The following is a 26,349-nucleotide window of genomic DNA, read 5'->3' on the forward strand; positions in this document are numbered from 1 at the left end:
TTTAAGGCAAGAGTTGTGGTATCAAAGTTTTGTAAGCAGCAAAGCACAAACACGCTATCATTTTGATTGGTTGGTGGGTTAGACATTTTGGTTCTAGGAGTAGCACTTTAAATTTTTCATTATTAAAAAATGTCATCTTTATGCATACTAAAATATTTTGGGGTGAAATGCTATGATGTCTGGGATGTGCTTCAAAACAATATAGGGTGGATGGGTAGGGGAGATAAATAAAGCAAGACTTGCCATATGTTGACAATTGCTGAAGCCCAGTAATGGACACACGGAAGTCCCTTACACCATTCTGGTTTTGTGCAAATTTGAATTGTTCTTTGATAAAAAGTTAAATAAACCACTTCATCTCTATAGATTTGGCCCATTGTTTTGACTGGCCTTTCTATATTCTCACTTTGTGAAGTTCTCTTATCCCCTCTCCAGGAGGTCCACAGGGAGAGGTATTTATCCTCATTTTACTGATAAACTTCTTTGATTCTGTTAAGGGATGTATCCAGAGATAAACATCTGTTTAGCAGCAGATTTAGGACTAGAACTCCATGTTCTTTTGACTTTTGACCAGTGTGTTCTACCACCTAATTGAGTGAGTTTTTAAGTTTCCATTAAGAGGTTGTTAAAATTCAGAGTAGTTCTCTAGAGACTTTGATCTTGGAAACATAGTCTTCATTTAATGGCAGGTCTGACAAAGTGAGATTGCCTTGTACTTACTATTTCTTCTGCATGGAATGTTCGTCCCCATGACCTAGTTCATCAGGTTAACACCTGTGCACCCTTCAAAGCTCAGTTTAGTTCCTCCCACACACATACACTCTCTGTTCCATCCCATCATTCCCTCCTTTGTCCTAGTTCTGTATCTTGTTCACTGTTCCCATTTCACACATCACAATGAATCGTAAATGTGTCTATGTGTGCGTGCGCACGTGTGTGTGTTTGTGAGTGTGGTTTTCTCTGATAAACTAGAATCATGGACTGTATTTTTTATAACTTTGGGGCCCTGTACACAATGGCAACGTGGAATACGTAGTTATTCAACAACTCTCGCACATGCCTAAAACCATCGGTAGAGACAGTAGCAAATGAAAAAACATGGAAGCCAAAATAAATACCCTGGGCTTGGCCAGTTTGTGCATCTGAGGAGGAAGTAGTTGGATGTGGTATGAAACTTTGGTGTTGTGGGAAACATTTTTCTTTTTGGAAACTAAGTCCTGTCATTTGAGGGTCTTCATTCAAATACCAGGGTGACTGCCAATTATTGTAGAAAGTATTCTAAGACCAAATCACCTATCCTTTTTCCCTCCAATAAAAAACTTCCTGCGGGATAAGATGGTGGTAGAGAATGCAAGAAGTAGGGAGTGCTTTTTTCTGCAATGTGTAACTCATAGACTGTGCAGATCACTTACCATGGAGGGGAGGCCCACAGGATGGAATGTGAAGTTCCACACAGATAATAAGATCAGTTATAATACTGGAGAGTATGTAGGAATGCTCCTACCATGCGATCATAGTCACTTTTGAAGGAACACTTGCTTTTTCTCTTCACACGTGATGGCTCTTTAAGAATTAGGCATGATATATTTCTAAAAGGAATACTTTGCAAAGCTTTGTGAGAAGGTGTGTCCTAAAAAAGAGGAGTGGGCTTTCGCACATACAGTTTTCGAAGTACTCATCATAAATATGGAGGGAATGTAGTCCAATTTAATTTTTAAAAAATCAAATTTAGAATTGAATGAATTCTAGACCCTCTCCCCATCCATTTTGCAACACCCATCAAGCCCAGTTTCACTGTGAAAAGAGTCATTTCAAAGCCTGTGGGATCTTAGTCTCTCCGGTCAGGCTGGGAATCAGTGGTAAAGAGGAGGAACAGAGAGGGCAGTGTAAAGGCAGCTTTAACATTTTCAGTGAAAAGAGCCAACTTGTTTGTGGTTTTGATTTGCTTTTAATAACAAGCTCCCTCAACCAAAACTGATGAATTGGCATAAGAACAAGGGTACAAAAGGAACATCAAGGGGCCTTCCAAAATACTAACCAAAGGATGAATTCTCTGCTTTGGGTGGTCATCATTTTATCCCTTGGAAGCAAGAGATAAAAAGATGCAAAGCTTTTGATATATGCAGCCGAAATATATAAAGGAACCGATTAGACCATGTGGCCCGTGGTGGTGGTGTCTTAAGACTTTATAATCACATTCCATACTTTAAGCAAATGCAAATTCTGCCACATGCTGCCCTTGAAAGGCAATTTCACTGCATACTGACTTGAAAGTAATCATGGTACAGCACAAATAAAGCCTCTGTTGGGTAAACACCAAAGCATTTTCCACACAGCATTGCACTTTAAAATAGCTAACTTTATTGTCAGTGAAAAGATAGGCACAAAGTGGATTCAAACCTGCTTAACTTTATTGGAACTAACTCAGTTGATTACAGAATGGGGTCTCAATCATTCTGGGGCCACATACATTTTTAAACCAAAGGTGATTCCTGTCTAGCCATCCGCCAACCCCAGCTATCCATTTTACAAACACAAGCCATCAATCACAAGGGAGGCCAGAAGGAGGTTTGATGGCTCCATGGAACCCATCGTTGCTACTGGAAAAAAATAAACAAACTCCCAACACTTATCCAACTGATGATGGATGGTACTTGGAAGGTCTATTTCCAAGATCATGGCGGGCTGAAATTGGTGGCAATTAGCCCATAGCTGATGCCTTCCTTTGAAAACATGTTCAGTAAGAATGCACACATTTTAAGCAACACATTCCATATGTGAATGAGCGATTGCGATACTAGGAGATTGTATGGCTAACAGATACGAGAATAGAATTTATAAAAGTTAGTGTATATGTATACACTTGAAGCTGCCGCAACATGAGAGTTTAGGCTCTTCGTAAAAAGTAGTTTGCACAATCAGTTTGTTCCTTTTCCAATTGTCCCCACCCAACTGCGTAACAAGAAAAAGAGCACGATGGGTCCCTTGGTGTGTTTCCTATGGCAGATGATGGCAGGTATTTCAGGATCTTGCTATCCTGTTATCCTGAAGCTCAAAAGCAGCACTGAAAATAAATCCTTCATTAAAACAACAATCGAGATACATGATCTTAAAAGAAAGCTCAAGCTAGTCTTATTTAATAAAAAAAATTGTTACTAGGAATTTTATATCAAGTAAAGTTTGTTCTAATGAAGTTTTTCTGTACATGGGACACTGGTGTACAATTGACTTAGAAGGTCCCCAGAGACCACCAGGCAGTACAAATTAAGACAACAAGGTCACCCTCCTGTCCTGAGGTGCCAGTAAAATGCATAGATAGATGGGAGTCCAGAAAGATCCCCCAAATGTTACATCCACACAATCGTGAAAGGGCGGCTAACTTGAGATTTCTCCCATAAACCTGAAAGTTTAAAATGACACCTAATAGAGATTTTCTGAAAAGGCTGAATCTCATCCTCGTAAACATAATACACTGACATGGGCTTCTTCCATCTCTTAGATGTACCATATTATTTTAGCAAATTACCTGGGATTAAAAACTGAGCCAAGAGGGACTGCCTCTGGTGTGAGGGGCAGAGAAGTGGAAAGTTCCAAATAGGACTTGGCCAAGAACTTCCTGTTTTCTCCCAAGTATATGAGTCTAAAGAGATGGCTGCCACACAGTGTGGAATGTATGACATTTGTCACCTTACAGAATGTGATGAAAATGATGGCTCCCAGAGCTAGCAAAAATTCTGGCAATGTGTTGTAACTGCAAAAGGAGTAGATGAAAGGTTTCTTTTTCTTTTTTAAAAATTTATTTGGCTAGAAAGTAGTAGTCCTGAAGTTTGCCACTTTCTGCTTTTATTATTTGAGAGTTTTTTTTTCCTTATAGACTACAGGGTAGTATGAGTGAGTATTAACACAACTGCCCTTTTAATTTCTATTTGTGATTCACTTGATGACTGAGGATTGATATGTAGGATGATTAGTTCATTATTGGAAATGTCAAGACTGGCTGCAAATCACATCACCTTCCCTCCTATCTCTCTCCCACCACATACAAAATCATTCCTTTTAGGAACGACACAAGAATACTGCTAAACACACCATGTCTGTACTCACAGAGGAAGCCTGTAAAATGATCCCAGACAGCCAATCCCATAGCAAGAGAAGTAGTGAACTTGATTGATTTCTTAGGGGGGATGTTTCATGTGACTCAGTGTTGAAATAAGGATCAGGAAAGGGAAAACCTTGCAAAAGGCACTGCAGGAGAGGCAAGATCGGAATTTAGAACCCTGGACTAAATACTCAAGCCAGGGACATTTTCCAAAATGCATATGCCCTGGACCGTGTCAATGTCTTTTCTTAAAATGGGGCTTTTTGTACATAAGGAGTTCCCCAAATAAGCATGGTAATTGGCAGAGTGGAAAGGTGTGTTGTGTGATCTAGAAACAGTTACTTAACCTCTCCAGGTCTCAGATTCCTCATTACTAAAATGAGGGGGTAGGGCTATACTGCTAAAGTTCCTTGCAGCCACTATGCCTCACAACGTAATATATCAGGCCTACTCTTCTATTAATTTTGTTTCTAACTAACATATCCCCAAACCTCTACCCCCCACCCTTACCTAACAACCCCCACTCCCCTCACCTCCCCATACCCCTGAAAACTGATCTTAATGACATTGTGGATTTGTCACCTTAATGAAGGGCAGAGAGGTGACACAGAGCAGAGACCTGTGGCAACAGGCAGCCCTTCCATGTCCCTGGAGGCAGCCCTAAGGCAGAGCTTGGAGCCATGGCCTCCTTGGTCCCTGCCCATGTGCGCAGTTCCTGCTGTTCTCCCAAGGCATTCCAAGATGGAGTCACTGGCAGTGAGAAGAGGTAGCGGCCACAGCCCCCCCTCCCCACCCGACTGCAGCATAGCACTTTGGGCTTCTGATGCATTTCCCTTGGAGGTGATACGCAAAGATACCGTTTAAGATGTATGCTAAGAATTTGGGAAAACCACATGAGTTATTTCAAAGTAGTCATCAGAAATTCAAAGCATTTAACCCGTCAACAAAACTGCTTCCTCATTTTGCAAATTGGCAATTTGAGACTAGGGACACAGCCAGTGAATTTGTGCTGGAGAAGAAATAAACACTAGGCAGAATGGTCTCCGGAAAGGCAAGCGAGCTGTGTTCCTGGCTACACACAGACCACGTAAGTCTGCATACAGCACCTCATGCAACTCTCCATCAAGGCCTCTGATGGTCTAACTCCCTAAGAGAGAGGAAGTTGTACATCACTCAGCTAATTGACTCTCCTAGCATCTGAAAGCAATATATTAATTCTCCAAATGCATAAATTACTCCAGAGTATATATATGAATGTATGAACCTCCACGAGGGAACCAAAAGAATCCACTTCCAAAGCACCACTGAAATAAAGATAAACACAATCTCCTGGCCCAGGGTAGCTGGGAAATTGGGAGGGAAAATTAGCTCCAGCACCCTTCCACACCCCAATACTCCCTACCTTTTCTCCAGTTTACGTGGCTCCTAAAACTATTCCCTTTCGTGAGCCCAAGATGAGAGCTCTCTCTGGATGCTGCCTAGATGGTAACTATACAAAACAGCACACACGCAAATTCTCTCCGGCTTCCCACTTCTGAACTACATGTTACACACTGTCTTCCAAACATACTGTGCTCTTCAATAAAAGAATGATCTGGAATATGGAAATGCTAAACAAATTTCAGCATTGAAAACATTGATGTATATCTAGCTATCAACAGTCCCAGTATTTGTATAAATCCAAACAATAAACTTCAGAGCACATTCTGATTGATCTGGCTTTAGAGTACTCTCTAAGTGTACCAGAATAGACTGGAGTTCAAATGGTGTCACCTAAGTACTATGTTGTTTCAATAAAAAGTCCCTTTAAAAAACATCCCACCCCAACCCTTGTCCTCACCCTCAAAATAAGAACAAACAAAAGGGAAAAATGATAAAAAGCATTCTTGCTGATAAACTGCAGCTCCGGATTAGGCCATTTAGATGAGATATTCCACCATCTCTGCGTCAGGCTCTTGTCCCAGGATCTGAATGGGAGCTTTTCTTTCCAGAGTATTGGAGTGGAAAACAGGGCCATCTACGTGGAAATAAGGGGTGAGAAAACACTTAGGGACAAGGTAAAAAGTTACATTTTAGAAATAGCTTTAGAGCCCCCATCAAGCCAATGGCAAAGTGAGATTTGCTCGCTCCCTTCCCCTTCTTGTTCAACTGAGCATTTACTTCTACTGGGAGAATGGCCTTGACTCATCCCTGTTCCTATCCTGGAGAAGTCACAGACTCTCTGCCCTTATCTCTTCTGATTAATCTGCTTTAGAACTCTGTCCAAGTGATCAACTGTGCCTACGCAGCAGGTGCTGGCAACCAAATCTGTGATTCCGGGCAGAACCCACAGAGAATTATTACCTGTCTTATCTGGATTGCAGCTCAGACTTGGTATAGACAAACGACGGGGTCCCGAACCAGCAGCTGGACTTGCAGGAGCCTCAGCCTGAGCCAAAGCTGGAGTTGAAGCTGGAGCTGGAGGAGCAGCCGCAGCCGGAGCTGGAGTTGATGCCTGAGTCTGAGCCGGAGCAGAAGCCTGAGCCGCTGCTGGAGCCGGAGCCGGAGCCGGAGCTGGAACCGGAGCCGGAGCAGCTGGAGCAACCTGAACAGCAGCAGCGGCGGCAGCAGGAGCAACAGCAGCAGCAGCAGCAGCAGCAGCAGCAGCAGCAGAGGCGGCAGCAGCTGGAGTCGGAGCAGCAGCAGCTGGAGAAACAGCAGCAGCGAGCGCAGCAGCAGCAGCAGTAGTGGCCGGAGACGGGGCGGCAGCGGCGGCGGCAGCGGTGGGAGCAGCAGCAGCCACAGCCACTGGAGCAGCAGCTACCATGGTGGTGGTGTTGGTGGCAGCGGTGGCAGTGTTGGTGGCAGCGGTGGCAGTGATGGCGGCAGCAGTGGCGGCAGCAGCAACTGGAGCAGGAACAGAGATTGGAGCGACAGCTGCGGTTTTGTTCGGTTCCGTTCCCCTTTCCGTTTGGGTGCTGCAGTCTCGGCTGCCGGTCTTGGAGTGACCCGAGAGCAGGGGAGTTGAGGGCGGCACAGGCGACGGCGTGGAAGGGACAGACTCGGCGCGGTAGTCTCCACCCAGGAGGAGACCTGCAAAGCAAAGAGGGAAAGAGGTTAGAAAACTATATGGAAGTCACATACAGACACCCGACTGCGTCTTCTCCCTTGTGGGAGGTTCGGGAGAAATACGAGTGGTTCCACATTCTTTACTTTTGCCTCCAGTGAACCCAGGTATCAGTTTGTCAGGCCCTTCCCACTACGGTTAAGTTTCTTTCACACTTGCCAGATCCCTTCTGGTTCTCATTCTCCACCCCCCAGCACGATGTACTAAACCTTTAAGTGTCCTGACTCTCTGTTTTGATTTATTTCTCCAATGGTGATTGATTTCCACTGAGCTGTTAGAATGCTTCTACTCAGTTCCACATATAACCAACGCCATTCATTACCAGACAGCTGGAAAGGATCAGGGAAAGAAGTCTGTGGTCACAGATGAGGATGAGAGTAACTGTGTAATCTAAGGTTCTAATCACGACCATGGTCCTCCAAATACCTACCCTAACCAAAGGACACTGCAAGTGTCAGACGGCCAAGAAAGGTATTAGAAGCAACTAAAAGAGCTAAAATAAAAATATATATAGCTTGTTTCCTCAGGCTCTAAAAATGTTCCTCGTGGTATCCACAATACTTCTGGGGCTTTGATTAGAGGGGAAGGAATGGAGAGGAATGGAATGAAAAAGTACATTCTGTTCTCATCTCAGATCATCCTGGTAATGAAAACCTGCCACCCAGCTCCATTTAGCTTAACTAGAACTCTGTGTATTCCTATGGGGGGAAAGAACACAGAAAAGGCTGGAAGTCTACAATTTTGAATGACACAAAGGCCACATGGGCTTTGGACAAAGACAAAAGGTCCTGCACGGCAAAGGCCAAAGCTGAGAATTTTTAAGAGGAAATTGAAGTTATTTTCCTTCCCACCCAAATAGAACTCAGGATTCTTATCATCTAAGGCCTTGGCTTCAACCGGTGTTCTCTCAGTGAGACTTCAGAGGGTGGAAGGCGCTCCTAAATATGCAGCTAGCCTCTCAGGGGCGCAAAAAGCCGACCTGCTATATCGTCTTCTCTAGAATTGGGACCATCACTCCTTTTCACTGCCACGTGAGCATATATCTTAATCAGGGCTCTCTTTAAAATGTGTCTCTTTAACCTTCCTTATTTACTGTCCTTACCTAGGCTCCCCTTCCAGCTCTTGTCATCCCGCTTCTCTTCCATAATCGGGGTGCCAGTCAGGGTGGAAGAGTGGGAGAGCAAGCCTGATCCAGCATTGGAAATGGACATCAGAGACTTTGCTGGCCGCATGGATGACAGCTGCTCTGTCTTACTTGGCTCCTTCCGGGAACGCTGCTGGAGTACTTTGATCATGGCGTCCTTCTCAATAATCTGTGCATGGAGGGTCTTAATCCTAGGAGCCAAAGACAAAGAACATACAAAGAATGTATAAAACATTGTTGCCACCTCCAGGTTCTGGTCTCACTACCTAAATGGACTTTTGCTTCCATTATCTTTTCGACTAAAGGGTGATCTAATTATTTCTGAGTTGTAAGACAAAAGATAGCGTGCAACAACTTTGAATGCCTTTCTGAGCACCCAAATGGGCACAGCAGAACATCCTAGAGTTGTCGCTTAAATCTTAGAAACCCAAAGAAAAGTACGGGTGAAAAGAAAGGCTGTATATGAGAGAGAAAGCTGATATAGTGAAGAATCTGAGTCAATGAAAATGATGTATTGAGTGAGAAGACGAGAACTTCTAAGAATGGGCCACAACTTTGGCTGATAACTAAATGATCATGACTTTATAAGAGACATCAGATGCCGCATCTCTCAGTTTGAGTGGATATTCTACAGAGCACACTGTTGGACCACAGAGTTGAGGTGCAATGCTAGAAAGAATACCCCAGAATGTAAATATCAATAATTCAGTTCTGGCAGAGGGCAAATGGAAAGCAATTATAAGGCCAATGGGGAAAGCAGTATTACTTGGAATTCCAGTTAGTGGGAATGATCAAGGTAAAGGTCATTGCATCTCAAATCAGGCTGGCAGGGAGGTGAGGGGGAAGCTGCATTATCAGGTTCCCATGTTGTGAATGAAGACGCTTCCCCTTCCATACTGACCTATCTAGTCTCCATACCAACTTCTCAGATCCACCAGAGTCAGACTGACATTTTTACCTGCCCTCCATGTCAAGGCAACGCTTGTTGGCCATCAAGATTTCTTCTTCCTCCTTCTGGATGCGAGCTTCTAGAGCTGTGTCATAGCTGGTGTTAGGAGAGTGGCTGATGACTGTTGTGTCCCTGGGAAGGAAAGTGGCAGTGATGATGATGGGAGGGCAACATAATCGATGAATCCTGCCTCCCTCCTAAGTCAAAGGTATTGCTGGAAAGCCCTACCCTGATATCAAACTTATAAGGAATGATTGGTTTCTGAGTGACTTACTGATAAGAATCTCCAAGAATGGGCAGGTACAGCTTTCAGAGCTAGACGAGGTTACTGACAAGGACATAACTGCAAAAGTCAGTGATAGATCCTATGAGAGGTACAGAGGCTTGCCTTCAGAACTAGACAGATACCCTCCCAAAACTTTTCAGCAAAGAGTCCCCTCAAGTTTTTAAATCATGGCCAGGCAATAGGAAGATATTTATATTTCTACTTTATATTACTATTTATATTATATATAAGATATTATATATCCCCACTTTATTTTCATGACAGTCATGAAGGGGAAAAAGGCTAGACTTTGAAGGACGTCAGAGAATGTACTAAGTAGCTATTGCTGGAGTCAATAGCAGTAAAGTCCACCTGAGTGCTAGAAACAAACTATAGACATGCCCACTGCAAAGACCAGGTAGGGCATGTAAGCTGAGTGAGAAGCAGAGCCTTTGAGTAAGTGCCATTTGATTCCTATCTCAGCTACATCTGAAACATTCTAGTGCCAAATCAGTGAGTGTCCCCCAACTATGTGACTGTTCTCTCTTGCCAGAATCCCAAGTGCATGAAGGACCATCATGTTCCATCTGAAAGTGTTTCAGGCCATTGACTCAAAGAGTAATTAATAAGAACTCTGTGTGTGTGTGTGTGTGTGTTTGTTGAGAGAGAGAATGAGAGAAGAGAAGTTAGGGGAGGAGGGGGGAGGGTCTAGCCCATGGGTAAGGCTAATGTTTAAATAGCACAAGTCAAAGACATATGGGAACCCTATATCCTCCTGATAAGTGAGGTCATACCTCTTTCTTTAGTCCATTTAGGGTTAGAGAAAGGAGAGAAGGGAATGAAGAAAACTGGATCTTATTTGAGTAACATGAGGGACAGAAAAAGGGATTAGGAAGAATATTGATGTAATTATATTGGTCTTAAAGAAGACCAGACATAGGTTTCTCATAGGCTGATAAAACAATGAACTGGCACTGCTGCATTCTACTTCCTATGAGAACGAAGATCTGCAGGAGAACTCCAGGCATCTTTTCTGCTGGCAGCTGGCTAAATTCTGTTAGCTTAGAGATTGTGACCAGTGCATATGGCAGTGAAGGGGCAGGGGAATGAAGAGGCAGAAAGTTGGCATTAAAGTTGGGGAGATTTGGTGAGCTTCTGCAAAGCTACTGTTCCCCCAAATACTTGCACCTTATATGCAAGGAGGAAACAATTTATCTGAATGATGAAATCATTGGAGAACAAGATAGGAAAGGACCACAGTGGCTTTCATCATTTGCTGGATTCAAAATATTTTACCATCTCGGAATTCTACACTTGGTCTAGTGCAGTTCTCTTACTTGGAATGGCCCCTGTGTCCCAAAGTACCCAAGAGAAGGCAGCACTGGGTAGTGTTGAGAGCACAGGCCCTGCTGATAGATCATACCAGGGTCAAGTTCCACTTTCCCAAGTACTCTGCCACGAACAAACCCTATGAGCTCAGGAAGTTGATTAACTGCTCTAAGCCTCAATCTCCTCATTTGCAAAATTAAGATAATAATTATACCTAGATCTCATGGGATTTGGGGAGGGGGATAAAATAAATGTGTGCAAGTAAAACATACAGTGCCAGGCACAGCAAAAAAAGAAATTCAACAAAGTCATCTATTATTAAGAGAGAAAAGTGTAAGTAGAAGGAGAATAACATACAAGAGAGTATGAGTTGACTGGATTCCAGCTCTTGGTGTGATCCTGGAGGCAGTTCCTGCAGTGCAGAGTTCCAGTGTGATGGCGGACGCTTCAGAGCCAGGCCTCTTTAAAAAGTGCATGGTGTCTATGGACACCGGGGACTTGAGCGTTCGGTTTGTCACTGGGGGAGTCAGTGCTGGCTTACTGCCACTTTCATTGCATAAAAGACCATTTTGGGGACACAGAGCCCTGCCAGCTAATTGATATGGACACTGTGAACTCCTCAGGAATGGAGCCTGAAAGTGTGGGGCACTTAGTGAATTCCTACTGAACTGCCCGGGCAGCCTTCAACAGCCGTCTTCCTTCTAGAAGGCTGGTGCTACTAAGCCAATGGCTTAGGCAGAAGCAAGCAGGCACAGCGTTTGAAGGAGCAACTCGACCTGCTAACTTCCAATACTCTGAGGCCATCCTTAAGCACATCAGTAATGAGATGCTGGGCTTGCAATTATGACCTACACACCCCAAACTGTATATCCCTGAATTTCATATCCCACATCCCAAATTCTTAAGTAAATGGTTTCCGACAACTGGCCCTCCAGCCATCCCTCTCCTTCGTCTGTCTGCCGAAGCCAGCCCTGTCACATTATTTACATCACTTTCTAGAATGTCACTCACGAGCTCCTAATTAAAACATCGAGTGGCCTTTTCAACTTCAAGACCATCTTTTCCTGAGAGTGGCACCCGTTTGTTTATTTAATATGTGAACCTGACCATGAGTGGAACGCTGTGTTTGAAATTCCTGGGAGGCTGGAGGGTGGACGGACATGGATAAGACTAGTCCCCGACTGCAGGGAACTTGCAAGGGGAGAAAGCAAAAAGTAAATAATTAACTATGACAGATATGAGTTTGGACTTTATTCCAATAGGCACTGAAGATTATTAGAGCTTTTCAAGGGGAATTAAGCGATCTGAGCTGTGTTTTAAGAAGATAGCATTATCTCTTACTGAAATGTGATGGAGGGATTAGAGGAGCCATATCCTGGAATTGGGCGGACCAGTCAGAAAGGTTATAATCCCAGTGAGAGATATTGAAAACAGGGCCTGGTGAAGTGACAGGGGAAATGGGAACAGGCTACAGGAGGCAGAACTGCTAGAGCAAGGAGACTATTTAAACGCGGGTGTTGGGGAGAGCGCAGAGTGAGCGAGGACTTTGTCGTTTCTAGTTCAAATGACCAGAAAAGATGGCATACTGCTTGTTTTCTGTGATAGGAAACCAAGGAGATTGTTTTTTTTTGAAAAATGCTATAGTGGGTTTTTAAAAATATATTTTTATTGAAGTATAGTCAGTATAAAGGGTTTTGATCTCAGTTAAAGTGAAGTGAAAGTGTCTCATGAATTGCCAGATGACAATATCCAACAAGTTGTTGAAAATTCTAACTTTAATCTCATCGATGGCAGAGTTACTATTTGAAGCTCTAGTATAAGACAAGATGATGAAGACAGAAGGTACAATGAGAAGAAAACTGAGAATGGAACCCGAGAAAGGCCTCCACAGTGAAAGACTAGGTAGACGTGTAACGTGTGCGACCAGCTGCTACCTCTGCTCTCCCTTTCTCTTACTTCCTTCTTTCCCAGATTTAGTTTGCCCCAAGTAAAAGCATAACATTGCACATCTGGAGAAAGGTAACAACCTGATTCAGTAAATGCAAAGGAATACATTACATGGTTGATCAGATGTGTTACTTTTTTATCTTTTCTCTGCTATTCAGAAATAAATCACCACTTGTGAGCTGAAACAAAAACCCTGTATTGCCAAGTCGGTTTTTCTGACATGAACTCCCACTTGGTAGTAATTCCCCTCATGTATATTAAGCATCTAGAGAAGAATCTCTAGGAACACAATAATATGAAGCTATAATACAGGCCACGTTATGGTCATTATTTATAATATTTCTAAGCAACTAAATAATAAGTCTCAAATAGTAACTCTCAAACAGGTAATAATCCCTATTTCACCATCTCTGAAATCACCCTCTCTGGGAGGCAGCAGAGTGCAGTGGTTAAGGTGTCAAAAGTGTTGATTTAAGTCCTGGTTCTTCTGCCTCTCAGTAGCTGTGTGATCTTGGGGGAATTGCTTAACCTGTCTGTGCCTCAGTTTCCTCATCTGTAGAATGGATACTAGTGTACTTATCTCAAAGAATTATTGTGAAGATAAGCAATAATTGTAAAGTGCTCGGGAAAGTACTTTATACAGTAAACACTACATGGGATTTCTTGCATCGAGAGCTTTCCCCTTGAAAAAAGTTGCTTTGTAGAATCAAAGTTCTGGAAAGGGTATAAACACACAACTTAACATGTCATCTCACCTGGGGAAAGACAGCTGCCTATTCTTATATTAAAATATGTATTTTATTATTCATAATGGCCAAACACCGGAAATCCATAAATCCATCAAGTGGATGGATAAACTGTGGTACATCCATGCTATGGAACACTACTCAGCAAGAGAAAGGAGTAAACTATTGATGCACACATTAACTTAGAGGAAGCTCAAAATAACTATGCTAAGTGAAAGAAATCAAACAAAAAGAGTACATAAGATATGACTCTTTTTATATAACATTTCAGAAAAGACCAAATTATAATGACAAAAAAAACAGATATTGCCTTGGTCAGACATAGGAGGAAAGGTTTGAGTTAAAGGGGCATAAGGACACTGTAGAATGCGTCCTCTGTCTTCATTCTGGTGGTGGCTATGTTATTGTATACAGTTACCGAGATTCATCAAACCATTAAATAGGTGGTTTTTTAATATGTGAATAATACTTCAATTGAAAAAAATCTATAGCTACCATTGATACCACCCAAGCAACATTTCCTAATTGTGCAACCTGTTATTTACCTACGAGCTGTTCCAATAGGAATATATTCAGTTTGGGATACCAGCAGAATACACAGAAACCAAGCAGGACATTAAAATATGGCACTAGATTTAGAGATTCAAGTTACAGAGTTAGAAATCATTTCCTTCCTTCTTTTACTTTTTTCTTTCACCTTCCTCCCTTTTTCTTCCTTCTTTCCTTCCTTCATTACTCAAACATGTTGAGCACTTTCCATCTGTAGCCAATATTCTAGGCACTTGAAAATTACTTTGGAAGAAAATAAGATGTAAAGCTTTTACTATAGAAAGAGGCAAAGAGCAGAACCTTGGTCAATACATTTAGGGTTGGGAGGCGGGAAAGTGAAACCATTGGACAGAAAAGAAACGGCAAGAGATGTTGCAAGGGAAGGCAGAAGAACCCACAGGTTCTGCAATGATGTTTTCTGAATGTTACTTTCCAAATTTGAAATCTCAGAAAAGAAAGAAAGAAAGAAAAGAAAGAAAGAAAAGAAAGAAAGAAAAGAAAGAAAGAAAAGAAAGAAAAGAAAGAAAGAAAGAAAGAAAGAAAGAAAGAAAGAAAGAAAGAAAGAAAGAAAGAAAGAAAGAAAGAAAGAAAGAAAGAGGAAGGAAACTGATCTCTGTGGCAGAACATATGAGGCACTATCTTTGGAAAAATAGCATAAGCTTAGAAAAAGAAGGGTCTGGAGGAATCACCTCGTCCAATTCTCTCATTTTACAGGAATTTGAATACAATCTCTCCATCTCTCCTGTGGGTTGTATTAATAGGCATGCAAAAGGTACACAGTCCAGATACAGAATGTTTGTCTGGGGAACTATTACAAAGTGTTCCTACTAGGTGGGAACTGGCTGCTATTTTATCTATTAAATGATAAGCATGCACATGTTACTGAAAACAGTGATTCCATGGAAACTTTCTACCTGGTGATTTGAAGGAATTCAATTTAAATTAAAAATTTTTTATGGGAGGCAACAGCTTCTGGAAAGAAATCCATCTGAAAGGAAGTTCTCCCAACATTCAAAACTTTCCAGGGAGGAAGAAAGGGGGTAGTTTCTTTCCACAAGGTCCCCAGTGACAACCTCCTAGTTTTCCTGCATTTTGACCTGGAGTCTCTTCTGAAGTCAGTTTCAGCAGCGGACCTCTCAGCACCAAGAACCCTGGCTTTCCAATATTTTCTCACACCGCACACCTTCATGAGCAAGATCGTTCTAAGTTTCTGCCCAAAGATGACAAAATTGCCCTGTATCTCCCTTTCAGTGTTAGGGTTTCCTGAATAAATGCTAACCAAACACTGGGCACAGGTTTTCTTGGGAACCAGCAGCTAAAATTATACTTCATTCTGCTTCTAATCTGCCTACAAGATGCCTTCTCGACCATCTTCTAGCACAGCTGGGGTTTCTGTGTACTCTCTTACTACACTGTTCTCAGAAAACAAAGACAAGGAAGCTTAAGCCCATGAGGACCTCAAAATCACAGCACAGGCATTTTCAATCTGTTTAAGGTTTATAGGGGATATCTGGAGACAGACAGAGCCTGTTGGAGAAATGTAAGAGGTCTTCCTGGAGAATTGGGAGGTTTACAAACCACCAGTCCAGCCCTTAAGCACTGATCTCCCTCTGATTTGGCATGAGAAGGACTCAAAAATAAATGTATCCACCGCCTCCTTCACACTCATACCCAGCCCAAAGTTTGGCAAGTGCTCCCAGACTCGACCGGCTCACTGCATTTAGGAGAATGTTAACAAATAACATGATGGTTTTTAAAAACTTTCTGAATAGAGAACTGTCTGGGTGCAATATGCTGTAGTGTGCCTTAGCTCCCTAACTCCAGACCATGGCTGTCTGTATCTCCAACAATCCACGTCATCTCCTGACTTGAATTTAGTGTTTGCTCTTTCTTTCTTTCCCAATTTTGATTATGAACAGCAGGAAGACAAACTGGATAAGAGCACTGTGTCCTCCAGAGACCAATAATAAATGTTTATAACGTGAAAAGGGGAACATGTAAAAGGCAAAAAAAATCAAAAAGCCTCCTGCCACTTTCTCTCTCTTACCAAATGGAATGTGACTGCTTACATGTGATGAATTCATGGACACAGAGAATGTGGGCTTCAAATATAGACCTTCTCAAAGGGCAGGGATAGATTCATGTTCAGTACAGCCTTCGGCATACCTTGGCTGAGCCAGAGCTATCAAATGGCAGTAGCCACTCCTGAGTGACATTTAGTTTCTGAGTGGCATTTTTCTGAGGGAAGCTTTCACTCTAGTGCTGGGCCTAAACAACGAAATCTACGTATATGCCTGAAAGAATCTGTGGCCCTGGTGAAGAAGGTGTGCACATGTTGGGTTGATCTCTCTGTAATTGTTCTCGCTCCCAAGGAAAGCTGAGCTAGGATTCCAGTAAGTTCATTAGTAACTTTAATTTTCAAATCCCTGACCCTCTGCCCTCTTAGTCGTTCAGTCTCTGTATAACCAGATGAAACACACACACACACACACACACACACACACACACTTAAGCAGAAACTGAGAAAAAAGAAACAGAATATTATGGGGAAAAACACTGGAAAAACTCTGAATCAGTCAGTTTTCTGTTCCCCCTGCCATCCATGCCCTTCAGGCCATGACTCTCCCAGCTACATACCTCTGAGCAGCTACAGTGGCCGCAGCATCCAGAGCAAAATGTCTCATCACATTCTCCTCCAAATACTTCTGCTCCCACTTAGTCATATCAGCCTCCAGGGCCAGGATCCTCTCCTCCTTCTCACGGAGGAGCTCCATCAGTGCGGCAGCATTGTACTCTGAGACGTTGGTGGGCTGAGAGTTGCCCTGGCGCTGTTGGGGGAGATGCCGACACCCCTCAGGTTAGTGAGAGAACCACAGTAGCCAAGTCCCATCTGAAGACCCCTTTTTCTTGGAAAAGATTACTGTCCAAGCCACTTCTGTTTGGATTCCGATTCAGAAGCAAGAGGAATTCAGATTTCCTCCTAAGGCCATAGGACTTTCTATCTTGAGCCTGGGTATGAGACTCCCCTTGCCACAGCAAATTGTCACGCTGCTCAGAAAGTGGATCAATGGTTTAAAAAGCACTATTCCTACCTGCCAGCATGGTACACAATAAAAACAGAAATTAAAAATCTAGGATTTGGCCTCTACTTTGCCCCTAAACTTGCTGTGTGATGTTAAGTGAGTCATGCAATACTTCCTGGGTCTTGATTTTCTCTCATCAAAAAGTGAGGAAGCATATGGCCAAATGATTCTAAAGGCCATTTTCAATTCTAAAATGTCCAGGAGTCTCTCTGTATAGCATCTTCACTTCTTAGAGTGCCTACTGTTTCTGGGGTTCATATGAAAATAAAAAGTGCAAGATAATCGGCATTAAGGATTGTGCTATGATAGGAAGCTAAGGAAGCAGACTTCGTCTTTACAATTGGGAGGCCCTCTGGAGTAAAGGCAGATGGGGCAAAACACCAAAAGATGAGCCAGAGTGTGTGCCTGGTCTTCAGGGCAGACACTATCTGAAAAACAAGCAATTGGCGGTGGGGGCGGGGGTCGGGGGCAATCTCACTTTCTTTAAATTCTCTGTACCTGCTGGATTCGGAGGGATTCCAGTTCTCTCTCTAGTCGTGTCCGGAGACGGTGCTCGAGCTGCTCACGTTTTTCACATGCTGCCTGGAGCTGTACCAGAGCCTGCTGCATCTTTTCCACCTTATCTACGTATACTTGCTTCTTTTTCAGCTGAAAATCCAGGTTGGGAGAGATGCGAGACGGAAGGAAAGAGAACAACAGGGTCAGTTCTACATCCCCCGAATCCAGCCTTGTGTCCAGATCTCTTCCTGTCCAGCTCCAGAAGAGAATGAATGGCGAGAAGCTCCTTCATGATGAGTAGGAAGCTGCCTTGTATTTACCATACAGAGAATGTCTCAAGGGATAGGAATTAGGAGCTCCTTTTTCATCTCTCCTTCCTTCCTCAGCTCTGTGTTCTCCCAAGTCTTTTTCTATCATAGATTCTGTCTTAGATGGCAAACTTTAGGATTCCCATTTATGGATGTCCTCACCTCTGTTCTTCTTCACTCTAAACTGGAATATTCTGGGGGAAGGTATATTTTATTTTGGTCATTATAGTAGAAGAATGCTAACAAACAGAAGGTTGGACTCTCCAGGGAGAAGAGTTTAATCTGGAATAGAAAGGAAGCCTACCCCCCTTTATATAGCTGTCTCCTCTCCAAGTGAGAGAAAAAGGGTGGTCAACTGCTGGAGGCACAGGAGGTCGAAATTGTCTTTTTGAACTCTGCGGTCCTGGTAATGACTCAGTGTAATCATCACTGCCCTGCTGGAATGTTTCTGTTCCACAAATTGAAGCTGCCATGCAATGGTTCAAAAGTCTTTAGTCACTTCATTGATCAGCACTGCCCCACTAGTTCTTTATTAAAGGAACACAGGTTATTTGTAACTTCTGTATCACTCATGGGCCTGAGTTGGTAACATTGGACTGTAATCTCTCAACTTTCATTCTGGGACCTTGAAAGAGATCTAAAGATGCAAACTAATGAATCAAAACTAAGAAGAAATGAGTCAAATATGATTCTTCCTCTTTGCCGCCTATGAACCAAAACCAAAAGCAAAGGTAGAAACAGGTTGGGACTAAAAATCTGAGTTGTTTATACTCTTGTAAATTACAAGGCAAATCCATGATGGTAAATCCCTGACTCCATTGGAATTAAGGAATAAGGAGGATTTCAGAGCTTTTTAAAGAAGGCATCCATACTGTCCTCAACATTTAAGAAGATAGGGGAAGGTGCAGCCTTTCCAACTTGTTAGTAAATGAGCAGATGATGCTTCCCATAATACTTATGGGGTAACTCTTTTGCTAATAAAATCAATCCATGGACTCTTTCTAAAGCAGAAATTCTTCCAAGCTGGTCACATCTGTCATTATCATTCTCATGGAAGCTGAGGTTAGGGATACCTTCACTATTAAGATTTAAATATGAAGATATTATTGATAATGTGGTCAAAAGGAAATTCAAGAACTCTAACTTATCAACAAATTCCCAAGTCCTTGAGATACCTAGGTAGACAGTTACAATATAAGAGGTTACCCACCTTACCAGCTTTGCCCATATCCACTTAGCTGGGACCAAGCCAGCAGGACCAACCTGACTCCCTCATTGCAGAAACCAGGCAACTCCTTCATGGTAATGTGTCCAAATCACCGCCATCTAGAATATCCGGTCAGACTGCAATGGCACGTGCTGATGGGGAGATTCTCCTTGTCTTGTAACTCTCCCCGAATTAGAATTGCTGAATGTTCTCTAGGTGGAGGAATGCTTACAATTTCCCACCAGATCTGTATTATGCTTTGCCTAAGTGACTGGGAAAACTTTAAAAATGTGTTCTATATTTTTTGATATTTCCTTTCATTCCAAGGCCTAGTTCAACCTAGCCTCATAAAGCAGTTGAGGAGAGTTATAAGTCTCAAGGCTTTTATCCATTTTACTTTTTCCTAGGAAATAAAACAAGGAAAATTGTCATTCTCTTTCTGTCGATCAGCTTAAACCCTTCTTTCTTGGGATACATGGCTATTTGTAATAGCACTAAGGCAATCAAGACCTGTAGGCCATGGATGCCTCTGCCTTCCTACTTGCTAAGCTTTGGATAATTGGGGAGCAGGAAATATCCTCTATCCTTCACCTTCTGGGTTCTATAATCCTTATGAGCTATTTAAAGTTGAATGCATTTATTTGTGAATTGCTCTGAAAACCCTAGGGGAACAGTGCAATGTTAATGCAGAGAATGTTAACTATAATTACTGAAGCTTACAGCAGTTCTACTTAAAGGCAATTAAAGTTAGATAGCATGCAGTTCTTCCCTTGATGGTAAAGTACTGCAATTTAAGATCAGAGAACTGAAAAATAAGCAGTCCAGGGCCAGGTGGATTTCTCCATGTCCTGCCTTTCCTGAAAAAGGAACCCTCAATGTCTTAGCAAAAGCGCCCCCAGCAGTAGAAGTCACTGTGACAACCCTCTGGAAGGGAAAAACAATAAAGGCCCAGAGAGTTTTCTGAGTTGGCTGAAGCTGTGCATGCAGGTCAGACAACTTTCACAAAGCAGGCCAAGAAAAATCCTATTCTGCTTTGCCACTGGGATGATTTTCCAGAAGGTACTAGTACCGTGATAGCTGGCAACATTTTTCTGCTTCCTTTAAAAGAAGAAAGATTGCAGCTCACCCATGAACACCAGGATCACCTAGTAAATGCTTAATCCCTAGATAATTTAGGATGCAAAAGGACAACTGTTGGATGCTAGCCGTGCAAGACACCACAGATGCAATCAACAAAGTCAGCTATCTCCTAGGTAATATATTCTATGTTTTCTAGATCTCATCTATATAAGAAAGGTCTATATGCTTTATTAACTCCTCTACTATCCTGGATATGCTTTACTTTTACTTTCATCAGAGTAAATCCCTTTTTCTTTTCTACCTCTCTTCTATAAACTTAATTCCTATGCTAAGCTCCTCAAATGTTAGGTCAGTAATTAGGACATCCTGGGTTTCTAACTTCACCCTCCAATGTCATCAAAAATGTCAGTGGTTCCTTCTAGGTAAAGAGAGAGGCCATACAGTAAAATGGTTAAGGTCATGAGCTCTGGCCTCTGATCATCCAAGGCCGAATCTTCGTTCTCTCACTCACTAGGTATGCAACCTTAGGCAAGCTACTTAATCTCCCTGAATTCCATTTACTCGTTCATCAATAACATGGAGATGATGATAATGTGATATACCTGTAGAAGGATCAAATGAGGTAACCATATGAAGTGCTTAGTAGAGTGTCTGGTGCAAAAAATACTCAGAGTTGCTTTTCTTTTTTAAAGACAAAGTTAATGCTAAGTCACACATGCTCTAGTCCCCTCAACTTTGAACATTCACCCCAGACAGCCTTGACATGGTTCTCATTATCTTGATAACTCTAATTATCACATCAATTAAGCCATTAAAAACACAGTCATTTTCCCCCAGGAAGACATATAACACTAGGCCTCAAACACTTCATGAAGTAGAGCTTCAGATATCTTTATAGAGCAAAGCCATTCACTGGAGATACAATTAGAAGCGAGTTCTGAGTAGCAGCAAAGACACCATATTGTCTCTAAATGACACGATTTAGAGGGCACCTCTACTTTATAAGAAATATTTTACCTATGGTCAAAGGTACTATTTAACTAAAGACCCTTAGGCAGAGCTCATTCCCTGCCACACACACACACATACACATCAGAAATTTCTATTTGATAGCAAATTGAAAGGTAAAGGAACAAGATGGCAATCAGGAGACTTGGGTTCTAGTCCTAGCTCTGTTCTTAATGGTAATTTGCTTCCCTGTTCTCAGCCTCAGAGTTTCCATTAGTAAACAAAAAAAAAAATGAGGGGATGCTAGGGAGTCAGCAAACCCAAATGGTCAGCAGCAGGCCAAATCCAGCCACAGCCATTCGTGTACATATGGTCTGGGGCTGCCTTCCTGCTACAGTGGCAGAGTTGAGCAGTTGCAGTTGCAAAAGCTGCTGTATAGTCCACAAAACTGAAAATATTTACTATCTGGTACTTCACATAAGGTGCCAGCCCCTGGAGTGATTTTCAAACTGTGTTCCAGAGTCTGAGTGTTGTATGGAGCGCTTCCTAAGCCAAGACCATGGGTGAGTTGTATCAAATGGCTCCTGTTTTGTGTGTTTTATAATGAGGGTTCTAAATAAAACTTGAGTTCAAAAAAAGAGGGCCAGCCCTCCCTGCGGTTGAAAATCCGCTGATAACTTTATAGTCAGCCCCCCTTGTATGTGGTCCCTCCGTATCCACAGTTCCATATCCACAGATTCATTTGTTGGCAGATCATATAGTCCTATAGTATTTACTACTGAAAAAAAATCCACATGTAAGTTGATCCACACAGTTTAAACCCATGTTTTTCAAGGGGCAACTGTATGTGTTCTTGTGTTTTGTCTGTTTGCCCTAAAAAACAGGCTTCCCATCTTACATCACTCCATCACCTTTTCACAATTGATGCTTCAGCATAGATAAATAACTTAAGGTTCCTGAGGACCCCCTGGTATTTCAGGTCTCATTGCCTTTGGGAAGACCCTGCTCACTAGATTTTAAGAAGTTAAAAAAAAAAAAAAACAGCAACACTAGGGTAGATGGATGATCTCAGATGATCTTTAATAGTCTTTCAACTCACAAATCTAAGGTTTAAATCTAAGGTTCCCTTTTTCACCTTCAATACTGAATGGTAACTAACAGGACTGGACAAAATGGGATCCTAGAATTCTGTACAGGCATATTCTTGGAGGTAAAAACAAAATAAAAGTCCCACCTTAGTTTGTGTATCTGTATGTTTATCACACGTATAATGTGTGTACTCTCCATAAGACCCTAGATGATTTATTTTTCTACAGCTTCAGGGTTCAAGGAAGTGAAAGTTCACTTGAAAAGTTTGTAAAGCCAAGGTAGTGGCTCAAGTCTAGAGACGAGTACCTATAGGCTCCTAGAAGAAGCCAGGTAAATCCATCATTTAACCAAATTCCCTCTGGATATTCAGTGAATGGGAGAACTCATTTTTCCCATTCAAGTTTTCTTACCAAATGCCAATTTTCAAAAACCTCTCAGAGTCCCCCTTTCCTTGCTTTCCTAATTCTATGTTCTGCTAATGCAGTTCCTTAAATCATCCTTACTTTCTGTCTTGAACTTTTAGACCCACATTCCCTTCCAATTTCATCCCCACCTCCTGCCGTACCCCAAAGGTCCAACCTATGGTAGATTATTCTTTTACCTCTATACCAATGGTTCTTAATTGGGGGCAATTTTCCCCCCAGGGAACATTAAGCAGTATGTGGAGACATTTTTGGTTGTTACATCTAGGGGTAGGTTACTATTGGCATCTTATGAGTAGAACCCAGGGAAACTGCTCAACACCCCACAGTGCCCAGAACAGCCTCGTCCATCACTACCATCAAAGAATTACCTGGCCCTAAATGTCAATAATGCTGAGTTTGAAAAACCTTGCTCTACACTTCAGCACTACTGGAGATTTCTTTCATGCCACAATTTTAACAACTGCTTATATTCATATTTTAATGCTGTTATGCCCTCTTTAGTCATAGCTGAGGGCTAGATTTCCCACTCCGACACAGTGCGCCCTAGATTGCTTTCATCTCTCTCCAAAATGATATCCTTTTGATAGTTTAACCATTATAATCACCTATTCTGTTTTTCCAGTCTCAGAATGTTAGAATCATTGTCCTTTCTTCCCTCTTTCCTTTGACAACCATATGCATTCTATCACTATGTCTTAATTCTAACATCTTTTATATTCTTTCATTTCCTTATATTTCCATAGCCTACATAGTTTAAGCCCTTATTTCACAACTAAATTATTATAATAACCTAATAGATCTCCTTACTTTCAGTTACCTCCTCCTATCTATATATAAGCACAGATGCACAGATGAACACACACACACAACACACACACAACCATCCTACATACAGTTGCTATAACAGACTCCTCAAGCAGTAAATTATGGCACTGCCTTATTTAAGAATGAAAGCAATCTACTGCTAGCACACCATCCAACTAGCCTCTGATTATGTTCCTACTACATATCCAGGGTACCTTAATACCTCCTCTCTCACTTCCTTACACCAGAGCTACTCTTTCTCATCCATATTTTAAACCACTTGATGCTTGTCAATTAACCCCTCAATCTACTGTCTCATTGTCTCTTGTCCCATCTAAATATGCCTCTTACAAATGCCTTTATCAATGTTCTAGGCTCCTACTACCTTATGACTGTACCAGGCCTACGATGCAAATGATTAACCTTTGTATTAGTCTGATCATTTCTTCGTCCCTCCTCACCATATCCCTAAACTCTCCAGGAGTTCTTCTTGGAATAATGTGACCTGAGCCTGATTGCTGCTTTTTCCTAGAGCTTCTTATGATGCGCATTCTATTAACAGTCATTTTATAAGATTTTGTTCACGTGTTCATGTTCATTCATTCATTTATTCCTTCAATAGATATTTACTGAATGCTGATCACATGCCAGGCCCTATTCTACATCTGAGAGCAGTAGTGATGCAATGGGAAGCAAGACAAAGCCCCTGCCCCACTGAGGGGCAGTATCCCATAGCCACTCAAGGGCAGGGCCCTTCTATTTTCCTTCATCTCTCTCTTGGGTTCTAGTTCTAGTTCATTTTTCACTACACTTTTGGTGACCGGTTAATATTAAATAACTGTTACACAAGAACAAAAATGAACATAGCATAGCTTAGTGAAATACTGAAAATATAAAACCAGTAAACACACATATTCATAAATGTATTTGCCTGGCAAGTCAAGATAAGGGTTTCATATCATTCCCATTAAGAGATAAGTTTTCAAAAGGTAATCATAAAATTGGGAGGAAGAACAGCGGGAAGACAACCTATTGAAGAATAAGGCAAATACTCTTGAGCTCAATCCATCATATTTTTCCACTGCACTTCTGCAACAATTTGAACCCATTCCCAAGCATTTGGCAGATCTCTTAACCCCCTTCTGACTCAGGAAAATCTGATCCCTGCAAATGAATACCACGTGATGGCATCTCTTCCCTCCTTCCAACAACTGCAGATGTCTTTCAAATTTATTTTTTAAAGGATGGCTACATACAAAATTACTTCTAGGGCCCCTAAAGCTATCCATTTGCCTCAGCCATTTGTAAGGAAGTGATTTAATCATCAACCTTCTCCATTTATTCACTGGTAGACAAAGCATAGTGTGGGCTCTTTTGGAATGAAGAGCTCTGGGCTTTCTTCTAGATGTATTACTAATTGTATAATCTGCCTTCACTTTAATTTCCTAATCTAGTGAAAATTGCAAGGTTCATAGTGGGGATATATTAAGTGTTAGGAAATATTTTCAAAAGGTTAAAAAGTACATGCTGGGGGTTAGGAATGAATAGGCAGAAAACAGAGGATTTGTAGGGCAGTGAAAATATTCTGTATGATCCCATAGTGATGGATACATGTCATTGTATACATTTACCAAACCCACAAAATGTATACTACTAAGAGTAAACCCTAGTGTAAACTATGGACTTTGGGTGATTATGATGTGTCATTGGAGGTTCATCAATTGTAACAAATGTAGCACTCTGGTGGGGGATGTTGATAGTAGGGGAGGCTGTGCACATGTCTGAGAGCAGTGGATATATGGAAAATCTATGTACCTGTCCCTCAGTTTTGCTGTGAACATGAAACTGCCCTAAAAAGTAAAGTATTAATAAATAATAAAAAATATACATATGGATAGGTAGAGGGGGTGGACGATTATTATTAGTTAGATGAACACCAACATACACACATTCCGTTGGCTAAAGGACATTGAGACTAATAGTACAGAACTAGAGCTAGTGTCACAGAGGCCAGCCTTCATATCTGATTTTCATCTTCCCTTCTACTGCCCACAACTCCAAGCACTCACGGTGTCACAAATGTCACAACTGAAATGTACTTTCTTTGTTCCTTTCCTTCGTACAACTAAGTTATAGGTTGCTCCATGAGGTTCCAGTGATTTCTATTTGATTTGATTTAGCCTTACCCAGGAGCCCATGGCTCCGAGTAAGAGTTCCCTCTGAAGCAATTTGGTAACACTACCCTGGTATTAGCAAGTTGCCTGTGTCCACTGCCAAGAAGATGTGGTCCACTGGTGGATATTAAAAGAACTGAAGAGTAAAAAACCACCTCTGGAAACTTGCTACCAAGGGAATGGAGTTCGTTCTGTCAAGGAGACTGAAAAATAAAAAAATACACAAGACTTTTAATTTGGGAATTTCAAAAGCCAAAATCATAGGAAAAAACTGAGAAAATCAAGCTCTGAGAGGTAGTTCCACCTCATAATGTCTTATATTGGTGGACCAACACCTACTTCAAAGAAAATACGCTGCCATAAATATAGGAAATGTCATCCTTAGATGAAACGCCCTTCCAATAAGTCAACAATTCAAGAGCAGAACACTCTGAAAGATTCCTAGGTAGATACGTATTTTATCTGAATTCCTGTAAATACTTTAAATGCACACATAAGTTATACCCTTAGATCTTCCATCACAACCACCGTGTGAGTTTTACCTATACCTACAAAATCCTACTGTTTGAGGATTATTTTGGATGAGACATATAAATGTC

The 26,349-nt window shown here is 41.8% G+C and overlaps 1 protein-coding gene across 4 annotated transcripts in view; it reads right to left on the minus strand.

The window, feature by feature from the left end:
- Positions 1-2,338: 2,338 nt before the first annotated feature.
- AMOT (angiomotin) overlaps positions 2,339-26,349 on the minus strand; it is a 61,436-nt gene continuing 37,425 nt past the window's right edge. For all 4 annotated transcript variants that reach the window (XM_032476101.1, XM_032476099.1, XM_032476100.1 and 1 more), the window contains 6 exons: positions 17,716-17,865; positions 16,772-16,962; positions 9,308-9,430; positions 8,308-8,540; positions 6,443-7,171; positions 2,339-6,116 (listed from right to left, as the gene is read on the minus strand). In XM_032476101.1, the coding sequence (XP_032331992.1) occupies positions 6,019-6,116; positions 6,443-7,171; positions 8,308-8,540; positions 9,308-9,430; positions 16,772-16,962; positions 17,716-17,865 (1,524 nt within the window). In that variant the 3' untranslated portion in view covers positions 2,339-6,018. The remainder of the gene's footprint in view (positions 6,117-6,442; positions 7,172-8,307; positions 8,541-9,307; positions 9,431-16,771; positions 16,963-17,715; positions 17,866-26,349) is intronic.

Source organism: Camelus ferus, chromosome X (genome assembly GCF_009834535.1).
Source record: "Camelus ferus isolate YT-003-E chromosome X, BCGSAC_Cfer_1.0, whole genome shotgun sequence".
NCBI lineage: Eukaryota > Metazoa > Chordata > Mammalia > Artiodactyla > Camelidae > Camelus > Camelus ferus.